Source organism: Limanda limanda, chromosome 2 (assembly GCF_963576545.1).
Source record: "Limanda limanda chromosome 2, fLimLim1.1, whole genome shotgun sequence".
NCBI classification, from domain to species: domain Eukaryota; kingdom Metazoa; phylum Chordata; class Actinopteri; order Pleuronectiformes; family Pleuronectidae; genus Limanda; species Limanda limanda.
This window is the reverse complement of record NC_083637.1, coordinates 21,259,645-21,271,006: the sequence shown is the minus strand read 5'-3', so window position 1 is coordinate 21,271,006 and position 11,362 is coordinate 21,259,645. Positions and strand designations below refer to the sequence as shown.

At 43.1% G+C, this 11,362-nt stretch overlaps 2 protein-coding genes across 2 annotated transcripts in view; one reads left to right on the top strand and one right to left on the bottom strand.

Moving 5' to 3' along the window:
* Nucleotides 1-4,247, bottom strand: part of micu3a (mitochondrial calcium uptake family, member 3a) — a 27,835-nt gene extending 23,588 nt beyond the window's left edge. The window contains exon 1 of the mRNA XM_061085159.1: nt 3,984-4,247. Coding sequence (XP_060941142.1) covers nt 3,984-4,247 — 264 coding nt within the window. The remainder of the gene's footprint in view (nt 1-3,983) is intronic.
* A 4,942-nt stretch (nt 4,248-9,189) lies between these two features.
* On the top strand, nt 9,190-11,035 carry LOC133027912 (fibroblast growth factor 20-like). The gene is made up of 3 exons (XM_061095082.1): nt 9,190-9,523; nt 10,565-10,668; nt 10,790-11,035. The coding sequence occupies exons 1-3, from the start codon at nt 9,190-9,192 to the stop codon at nt 11,033-11,035; spliced, it is 684 nt and encodes a 227-aa protein (XP_060951065.1).
* The last annotated feature ends 327 nt before the right edge of the window (nt 11,036-11,362 follow it).

Here is an 11,362-nt window from a genome sequence, read left to right as displayed (position 1 = left end):
CTCTGTGAGATTATAAATAGAGTCAGCACCTCTGGCACAGTGCAATCACAGAACAGGGACACACACACACGCACACACACGCACACGCACACGCACACACACACGCACACAAACTCATGCATACACACTTTCTACTTGATTAGCATCTTTCTCTCAGAAGCCAGCGCTTCAACTTGATTAGCTGCAGTGTAGGAGAAGTGCTACGCCGACAGATTGTGCTGCATGGAGCTGTGTAATTAGCAGAGAGGTTTCCAAATTTAACCCTGTTTAGCTGCAGGGCCCGGTGGACCGAGGTTCCTCCTCAGCTCAGCTAACATGCTAATGAGCGCACGGATTCATTCATAAAGCTTTGAAGCTGCCTTCACCGAAGGGGCTTTTGAACGCAGGAATAGGAGATGAGAGTTAGGCTTCATAGGAATGCACTGTAATAAAGAGGAAGAGCACAGTTACTCTCACTAATGAAAGAAGTTTACAGAGTTCTGCAAAAAGGAAACTTGGTTCACAGGCCGTGTGCTGCACAATGTGACGGAAGAGGCAATGTTATCTCCTTGGTAAAAAGAATATCTGAATGCAGGTTAGTACTCACACTGCAGCACCATGTTTTTGTATAGTTATAATGTCATGTACCCAAAACTAGACCTGTTCCTGTTGCCTCGTCTTGTTTTCCTGGCTGCTCGGCAGATGCTCCAGGTGTTTTCCCCTCAGGCAACCCAGTATTCTCTGTGCACAGCTGCAGCTCTTTCATCCATCTCCTGGGGTTTCTCACAGCCACACTCTGCGAACTCTAATCCTCCCGAGTTCCCTCCTGACATCAGATCACCTAAATTACAGTTACACCTAACCAGGTAAAGCCTTCACAAAAGTCATCTTCAATCTGAGGTATCATAAGTTGCTAGCACTGTTCGTAAAAACAATTTTTCACATTGATTCACTTCCAAATAGGAAGAAGCCGTTCACAACAGGTCTAATGGAACTTCATCTATTTTAAACATCAAAGTCTATTTATTGTCAGGCAGTGCTATACATGTGAAAAAAGTTGTGTAAAGCTATTTTCTGGCTCTAGAGGGAGCTGGGCAAACATCTGATAATTGCCTCCAGTGATGTCACTTGAGGCTAAGGGTGTTAACTTTTGTGAAACTGCGATCAAACGCCCACAATCTCCGACAGGACGATGTTACTGTGATACCCTAACACCAACCTGCTAGCACTACTGCAGCTGCAGCCTGTTGAGCTCTCGTTACAAATGTAACATAACTCATTTATAGTATATATTTATATATTTGATAAATATTTGGTCCATTCATGATTGAGTGGTTGGACCTGCAGGAAAGGTTAGGCTTATTTAGCTGTGAATGGATAATAACCAAGAGATTGCAGACCATCAGGGCACATTTAATTCAGTGTGGAAACATTTTGGTTAAAACATCATCTTCATTTAAATTAGACAAATTGTTGTTCTCTTTACTTTTCTTTTAAACTAAACACCTTTTGAGTTGTTATGACATCTGAAGGCTACCACAGGGTCTCTCTCATGTTTGGAAGGGGAGGGCGAGCTGAGGGGTATTCAGCTGCAATATGCAACTTCACCACTAGATGTCACTAAATTGTACACACTGAACCTTTAAATAACAAAAATGTATAAAGTAAACCATGAATTATTAAACATTACACCCTACTTGAGGCACAAGTCTCTTCTTAAGTCTTGACTAACCTGTGCAAAGTTTGGCCCTATCCATGTCCTTTAGGCCTAGTCCCCAGACAATGGTTGTTGTAAGTAAGTCTATGACATCCAGGTTTCTACCTCAATTGACCCTTTTTGATTTCCTGACAGCACGGGTTTCTGCTTATCTGAATTCTTATTGACGACCTTATACTGAGTCATACAAGACTGCTTTTCATTTTCCCTCACTAGAGCTATATTGTTCCACTTTTGAGTTGCTGACTTGTCATTGTCAACATGTTCACCTGTCTACTCTGGCTACCCCTCCCTCATCCTGGTTTCCCTACAAGCTGAATCTTCTATCCCAGGCAGTTTAGAAGATTCAGCTTTACATATACAACCTGTAAATACCTCACATTATTAGCTTGCAGTTTTACGATGTCTTTTAGATTGATTTACTACCTTATAATAAGCAAATGGTCCCAGTTCAATTCAGCTGGTTTACAAATCATTGCAAATCACGTCAGGTCTCCAACAGCATACCCATCGGAAAATAGTACAGTTGTAGAGTGTGGTACAGTTTTACACGTGGAACATACAGCTGAAAAATCCGTCACAGAGTAAGCACAGGATCTCATGGTCCAGCTGTGGACATATGTTGAATGGAAGTTAATGTGAAAAGGAGATACCAGTGACCGAACAGATGAAGGATTAAGCTGAGTGCTCTGGGTTTCTGAACAAGCCACAGTCTCCGATGTATTAAAGATCATCTTTTTCTTTCATTTTCTATTCTCCTTTGCTTATCACTAATTGGCTCTTCTGACTCTGAATTTAATACTTTGATTACGGAGCACTGTCCGTGAAAGGTGTTGAATAAATAAACTTTACATGCTCTGTCCTGTTTTCATGCTTTGACAATACTCATTTGTCTGATCTAATTCAACTGAGGGGCAGCAGTTTGGTAACAGGAGTTTATCTTATCTGTGCATTCTGATTTGATGCTCATAATGATAGTCAACTTTTCATTCTAAAATAATTAGTAAAGATTTGATTTAGATATATATATATATATTTACAGAAATACAGCCATGTACAAGCACATTCATTTAAGATATATATAGATTTGAAACTGGGGCTACAATTAACAACTTAACCTCAGCAATTAATCTGTTGAATGTTCTGTTGTGTGTTTACGGTCTATAAAATGTCAAAAATATGTGAAAGATTTCCTCCATTTTCAGATTACTACCACATAAGACAGTAAGGTATCACATCATGGAAATAATGACTCTGGAGCTGAGTGACGTCGTTTTTGTTTGAAAACTTAATGACATTTTTTTTTTTAAACATATAATTTTGTAGAACTTAGTAACAACCTCATTTTAAACTATTACTGTGTGGGATGGAAAGTGACATTTACTCATTTACTGTTAGTAAAGTATTGTGGCTCTTATACTTATTTCATGTTGTGCTACTTTACATCTCGACTCCACCACATTTAAAAGATAAATTAATTATTTAAAAATTAACCCCACCTTTACAAGCAAAAGTGGCGCTTATACATGAATTAAATCATAATTACTCTCAAACAATAAAATGTATATTACTGTGCAAACTTTTTAGGCACTTTAGATGTTTAGATTCTTATATATTATCCACAACTTCATCATGAAGTTGTCTGACACTGATAACTACAAGTATGATGAGTTTACTTTCAGTGCCTAAAACTTACACACTATTTTATATTGTTCTGAACATGGATTTTGCACTTTTACTCTTGGTACTTTAAGTACATTTTTCTTCTTGCACTTTGAACCTATGTCAAAATGTTTAATGCACAACTTTGACTTGTATCTGAGTATTCCTACATTATGATATCCAATGTGTCACCACTGTCACCCTGCTCACACACATCTGCACACAGCTGCTCTTGCAGTGGCATCCTCGTCTCGTTGTCATTTCAGCACCAGCTCGAGAGGAGAGCGCCAGGCCCGGACGTGCGCGCGCACGTGGTCTAGCAGCCAAACAGTGAGCCACAGTTTCCAGTGGGTGAACTGGGATGAATGACACAGTTTCCAGTTGCTGAACTGGGGATGAATGACACAGTGTGTCCGCTCAGAGGAAAACACACACACACTGCCAGCCCCAGAGCAGAGGTGGGCCCGTGGAGCTGCTCCTGGAGGAGGGACACACTCTTTGCTCTCGCTGGTGTGTTTTCACTTCCTCACTGAGGCCCTCAATACTGAAGACTTTTAGATGTGAGCACAGACTCAGCATCAGCCCTGCAGCTCTGGTGCTCTAGTGAAGACTGTTGGCCTCCTACCTTCTCCTTCGCCTGGACTCGGGGGATGGTGGGCAGTAAATCGTGGATGCTGTGTCTCTCCATCCTCTTCCTGCCTCTGCCGCTCGTCATGTCGCTGTAGAGGTAAAGAGCCACGGCGCCTCCCGCCGCGACACACATCCCGACCGCCACACAGCCCCGGACTCTCCCTCCATCGGGCCTCTGACCGCCGACCAGCACGGTTCTCCCCGCCGACCACAGGTTCATCTTCCCGGCCAGAGCTGCCACTCTGCGGAAAGCGGCCATCGCTGCTGCTGCTTCTGCTGCTGGTTGTTGTGGTGGAGACGCTGCTGCTGCTGCTGCTGTGATTATTGTAACTTTAGGGGCAGGACTCAAATATCGCGTTCACACGCTTTCATCGCGAGATGTGCAGCCTCTGTGTTGATGCTGAGGCTGAGAGTCCCATTCAGAGAAGTGTGAGGGTCTGATGGTTCACTGAGTGATGGTGAAGGTCCATGATAAAGCTGTGTGAGCTCAGCTCATCCAGTTTACATTAACAGGATCCAAAAAACTAGTATCATACAGGATTTATTATTATATCATATCCCCTTGAGGCAAATAACAGCCCAAGTACAGAATATAAATGTGCTGAACTTGTGTTGTACACATTAAAAACCATAGGTGGTATGGAAGTAATAAAGTCATTTGTTTAATTAAACATTAAACATCGGAAATTATAAAGGTCATCCTTAATGAAGTAAAAGGATATAAAAAAATACCTAAAATATCCTAAACAGTCATATAGTAGCTGAAATCATAGGTATTACATTTGTGTGAGCAGTATTATGATGTTGTCAATAGTGGACATGAACATAATTGTGTTGTTTAATCTACAACAATGCACCATGTTGAATAAACTGATGTTTTTTATGTAAAAATCTATAGCAGCAGCCAAGAGCAGTGGTCTCAAATGGGGTAAATTGCCAGGGTGCCTGTTGAACGTTTCCAGATTCTTCCATTAAAATGTTCATGATATATCGGTATTCTGTGTTGACATGGTGAAAAATAGTCTTAACATATTTCTAACATCTAAGACTTTTATCTTCACTATGTACAATTGAAAAAAAACATAGGCTGTGCAAAATTGATCCAAGGGACTTACATAAGGGAGTCCCCGAAATATGTGATAAGTGATGTGAAATGGAAATAGTCACATAAACAATATGCATTTGAAACACCTAAAAACTATATTGACAAGAGGAACTGGCAAGCTGGACTCCATGCTGCTCTGACACATGCTCAAGCAGCAAAATCCTATCTCACAACAAACATATCCATAGTCTTCACATCGGAATCCACCTGAAAGTCATCTCAGTTTACATGGGGAGAAATTATAAGTGACCAACGACATCAACATTTGTCAATCTTCATTTTTTTTGGAGGGTCATCATGGCGTTGAGTTTCCGGTGGGAAGTACAGGATCAAAGCAGCCGGTGGAGAGCACATATCAAACAAATATCAAAGATCAACTCTTCATTTAAGTCTTTACATGTAGGACTAATGTTAACCTGATGGGGCTTTTCTCAGCACTTTGATGCTGGGAGAATAAAGGAGAGGAGTCTAATAGATGGGGCTGTCACCTGTTCACACATGAAGCACAGTGGATCACTCCAACCTATTTAGCCAAAAGTTAAAACAGATCAAACAATGATAGAAACCCCCTTTTAAGGGTCAAGTATGATTGTTAAGTCCTTAATTTGTTTCTTTAATTCCTGTTTTCTTCTAATAGGATTATCTTATAGAGGTGACTAAACATAACAAAAGGTTCCCTAATTGACTGAAGAAGACGGATAAGTAATTCAAAATTACAACTGACCTCTAAAGAAAATATAAAATGTTGATTGACTTCTAATTCTAAACAACTTATTCTGTCCATTTATGTATCTTTATATATGTAACCATTTGAAAAATGGACCTAGCAGATACCCGAGCACTTTCATCTCTTCACAGTTTGTCTAATAAGGAACAAAAGACAGCGCACAAAAGTGATAGGAGTGAAACCTCTTATATATTTTCTAACTGGCGAACAGCACTTTGAATAGTGATTAAATTAAGCATGTCTACATTTTGATGTGGGCCTTATGATTCCTGCATTCAATGAACCCCCGGAGTTCCCCACACCTCGGTTTTGAAACCACTTGCATTAATAACCTCCAGGCTACTTATTCAGTTATTCCATTATCCAGGCATTCGATTAGGTTGTAATTTATTTGTGTGTGTGTGTGTGTGTGTGTGTGTGTGTGTGTGTATATATGTGTGGGTGGTTTCAGGGAAGGGGGTTTTACCCTGGGGGGGCCGTCCTCCTCCTCCTCCTCATTCTCCTCCTCCACTGACTGCTATGGTGGCTGCATGGTTGGATTCACCCAACCAGTGCAGTAAACCTATATGGAAATGTATATTTTAAAAGCAAACCATGTGACCCTGGGAACCGGTGCTCACGCCTTCTCATAGAAATGTACCGTTGCAGTTGACGTCTTCATTGTGGCCGGGGATCAATATCCAATACATCAGGATCTGATCAGCCCGGCGGCGATTCCGATCGATCCTCTCTCCTTTAAAAAAAAAAGTTCAATTTTTTTTTTTTGCTGGTCATAAATACTAATGAACCGAGGGAGAAGGAGCCACGCCAATCACACAGGGGGCCCTCAGTCTGTCACAAGCACACGACACCAATGACAGATAGATAGTATAACATAGATTAAATATATACACACACTGTATGGATGTATATGTGTCTGTCTGTCATGCTGCAGAAATCCACATTCATTTTTTAACACACTGACCATGCGTATAGCGACCACACGCATGCACGCACACCCAAACACCTCTGCACCTTCACCTCATTCATCAACGCGACTCCCGAGGGAGAGGGCAGCTGTGTTCTGGCGCACGACAGCGAGTCTGTATGGATGCCAAAATCAATGCCATATAGGCCGGAGCATATGCCCACTGCGCTCCTGCAGGCCAAGCCAGCCCGAGTCCGGAAGCTGACATCTCGGACAATAATCTAATTGAAAATCTTTGTTCTATTACATTTTCAATTCAGTTGTATGTGTATCTATAGTGCCAAATCCCAACATATACATTATCCCAGGGCAGACAAAGGAAGGTCAAAACCTTATAAGATTATAGAGAAATCTGACAGTTCCCTGAACGAGCAAGCACGTTCTGCAATAAGATGAAATATATTGTCTTGCATCGCATGGTCTCTACAGTATTGGCTGGTGGACCTGTACAATAAGTTGTTGCACCAGCAACATGGAATGCGCATGGTCAAAGTGACAATCAATGCACAATCAAAGATGCGCAGTATCCCCCCTATAAATGCACTCGTTTACACAACGATTTAACAGATGTGTGTGTTTTTTAGCTGATGTTCTTCAAGTGTCACGTGTCGGGGGTATTTTCTTTTCTCAGATTGCAGTTCAAACAGGTATATTCCCACTTTGAAGCCTCTGCGTCTTGATTCGCCTTTTAAGACCGCAATTAAGGATATATGGGCTCCTGCGCTGTTCAAAGCATCGTGAAAAGATCAATGCAGGGATTGACAGTCAAGTGATGTCGTTTGCACAGGTGTGTGTGGGTGCTCGTGTGTGTAGGCTTCATGTGTGTGTTTGTGTCTGTGCGGGAGCTGTTAACGTGCGGCTGGGTTACATAAAACGAAGGGGGCAATAAATCAAGCGAGTGCGAAAATTACGCAAATGGGGGCTTTCCTCTCCCGGCCGCCGCACCTGAGTCATTTCGAAATGGGGGCGTGGGGTTGTAAAGCGTTTAAGGTAATGGCAATTTCACTTTCATTGCATGTGACAGAAAGTACACACTGACACACTCTCTTTCTATCCAGGTATCACAAACAAGTTGTTGAGTTGGAGTTCCGAAAAACTGGCAGGTGTTACACTGCTGATGTGCCTTTGAGCAACATGACACTGCGTTAATACGAGATCCAGGGAAGCTGCTGTGTGTAGCTGGAGGGCACCGGTGGGGGAACAAGCATGTCAGGCTAATTTTTATTAGTAGTTTTTAATATCCTCTCCAAGTCCCTGTGCGCTCTCACTGCGTAAAACCACCACGAACCCATACATAATTATGACCTGCATATTCAAAGATGTGATCTAAATGTAATGATAGAGAGTCACAGGTTTCATGTTCGGAGCGCATCTAACTGCGGGGACCATGCACGTTTATGCCACTAGAATCCGTAGTTCCGGATATTTCAAACATAATATTATATTAAATCATCCAATTATCTATATCTGGTAATGATAACAGTCATGTCCCATGTCAAGATATTTCATGACCGAATATGAGTAATTTCTGCTGTCCGGATATGTCAAAATATTCGATTTTAAGTCATATGCTATACCATGTCCGGATGGGACACTAGGCTAAGTTTCAAGTCCGAACACGAAATATGGGACCACGTTTTTTTTGCCGCTATCTTTGCGCTAGCACAGATCAAAGGCACATCAAAGATGAGGCAGGAGGAAGACGAGCAAAGGGATGAAGGAGCTCTGTTTCAAACTGGAACAGAAATTGGCCATAAGGGGGGAGAGCTGTGCGTATTTGCATGAAGAGGCAACTTAAGGTGAATTTCTATATGGAGTTGTGCTCTACATAGCTGGATGTGGAGCTGCTGCCACTGCGTTAAACCCCCCTGCTGCTGCTGCTGCTGGAGGAGCTGAGAGAGCAGAAAGGAGGCTGCTGCAGGAATTATAGACTGGAGTGATAAAGGAGGTTACGACATGGGGAGAGAGAGAGAAGGAGGAAGGGAGTGTGTGAGAGAGAGAGAGAGAGGAAAACCCTGACGTGCATCGGAGCAAAGGGGAGTATCCCGAGGTGAAGAGGAGAGATAGGGAGCAGACAGAGGACGGGAGAGGCGCATAAATAGCAGCAGAGAGGAGGAGGAGAAGGGACACGGGAAGCTGCAGCCGGGAGGATACCTGCACTCATCACACCAGGGACTTTAATCTCACTTACAAGACATTTGAATTAAGGCTGCTGGTGACTGCGCCAAAACGCGCACTCATTGAGGATTTCCTCCGCCTGCACGTCCAACTTTTCTGTCTCTCACCCTCCATCTCTCTGGCTCACCCTCGTTCGCACGGAGGCTCCCTGCCCATCACCTGCTCCTCCGCTCGGATCTCTCCCCTGTAGTGCGAAACCGGCTCGGGTGCAGCCATCGGATGTGATGGGAGCAGCGGCCGAGGTTGGGAGTTTCGTCAACGGATTTCTGGACAGCTTTGGACACGCGGGTGCAGCTCCTGCTCCAGTGGGTTCTCACTTCATTCTCACCCCCTCCGGGGCGGTGGACTACAACTCGGTGACGGGACTGATGATTGGGGGACACGGGCAGCAGCAGGAGCACCTGGTGTCCGCGGAGAGGCTGTCCCGGAGCCTGGCGGACCTCAGCCACCTGAAGGGGATCCTGAGGCGGCGGCAGCTCTACTGCAGGACCGGCTTTCACCTGGAGATCCGTCCCGATGGAACCGTGCAGGGCACCAGGAAGGACCACAGCAGATTCGGTACAGACCTTTTTTTATATTAACCATAAAAGTGCAATTATTATTATTATTAATAATAACAATTATATATTTAGAATAGTAATAATAGTCGTAGTAGTAGTAGGTTATTGTTCAATGTCCGCTATAGGCTTTGTAAGATGAAGTCAACTGACAGGTATCATTGGAGAGAACCCACACACACACCACACACATACACACACACACACAGAGAGCTAGAGAGAGATTAAAGAATTAAGGGTAATATTTAAAACTGAATGTCTTATATTCTCTGTGCTCTGCCATAGAGCATAAAGTGGATCAAAATAGGATTTACATAGAAATAACCCACGGTATAGGGAGATTAAGCCTCAACACCCACTGGAGCACCCTAATATCCATGGTACTATACAGCCTCACAGGTTACAACAATCAGTTGCTGCATTGTGACACTACCATCTATGGCGCACGGAGATCTTAGACTGCATCCGGTTAAACATCATATGTTCTTATGCAAATAAAGGTGGAACAATAGTTTGAATATTTTGTGTTTGCACATTTCTGCCACATTTCCCCTTAGATTAGATTCTGGAGGCTTTTCTTTACTTTGACCAGGTTATCTTCAGTTATCTACATAAACAGCTGCTACCTGCGGCAGATCAAAAGTAGACCTATTAGATAGTTTTTTTTTAGTGCTGCAAGGCTTCAGCACTTCTGGCACTTGATTTATTCCATTTGAGGCTTGGATGTAACTTGCCAGAGGCCATTCCAGACACCCAGCCTTGCTTGTCAGAGTCAGCTGGTGCACACATACCTTAAGGAGAACATGTACTTTACTTTTTTGACTGGACTGAGTGCAGTCAAAAGTTAGTCTGACAGCTCATTAGAAATGTTGCATTTGGGTGGTACATACTGATATATTATGTTGTAGGATATTATACTATGTATAAAAATAAGACTAAAATGTTTTCAGATGTTTTCAGATGTCTTTGAAAGTAATTATTGTAAGTCGCTTTGGACAAAAGCATCTGCCAGTGAATGTAATGTAATATAATGTGTGTGCAGGTATTCTGGAGTTCATCAGTCTTGCTGTAGGACTGGTCAGCATCAGAGGGGTGGACACTGGCCTCTACCTCGCCATGAACACCAGGGGAGAACTGTATGGATCGGTGAGTACACAAACTATTGAACGCTCACTAATCATTTTCACTTGCACCTATATTTTAGGTGACACATTTAAAACCATAAAATTCATGTCTCGTCTTTTTCTGCTTGTCGTTCTTCCTGTAGGAGAAGCTCTCAGCAGAATGTGTTTTTAAGGAGCAATTTGAAGAAAACTGGTACAATACCTACTCCTCCAACATCTACCGGCATGGAGAAAAAGGTGCATTTTACTTTGTCGCTTTGAACAAAGACGGGACGGCCCGGGACGGAACAAGGTCGAGACGACATCAGAGGTTCACTCACTTCTTACCGAGGCCCGTGGACCCGGATAGAGTACCGGAGCTGTACAGGGACATACTTGGCCAGAGGTGAGACTGACGGGGGCGTTAGTCAGAGCCGGTCTAAGCTGAAAAGCAAACCCAAGTGCACGCTATCCCGACCCCTGCTCCAGGACGATGGGAGATCTTGTTGATCTACACTGAGCTAGATCATTAAGAGTGCACCAAATTAACACTCCCCTCACTAGAACAGAATAATGAATCTGACCCTCTTTGAAGAAGAGTGAAGGTGGAGTTTGACTTAACAGCACCAAGGACCATCTGTTGAGGATGTGAAGGCCCCATGACGGACAGACAGGCTACCTTGCTGCTTTATTGGCCTATGCGGATGCCCTGGTGGTCTAACAGTTATACTACGGAT

What these genes read in the sequence shown, in the direction of transcription:
- LOC133027912 (XM_061095082.1), top strand. Translation starts at nt 9,190, where the DNA reads ATGGGAGCAGCGGCCGAGGTTGGGAGTTTCGTCAACGGATTTCTGGAC. An exon ending in GAAGGACCACAGCAGATTCG is followed by an intron (nt 9,524 to 10,564) that starts GTACAGACCTTT and finishes ATGTGTGTGCAG; the next exon opens with GTATTCTGGAGTTCATCAGT. An exon ending in GGGGAGAACTGTATGGATCG is followed by an intron (nt 10,669 to 10,789) that starts GTGAGTACACAA and finishes TTCTTCCTGTAG; the next exon opens with GAGAAGCTCTCAGCAGAATG.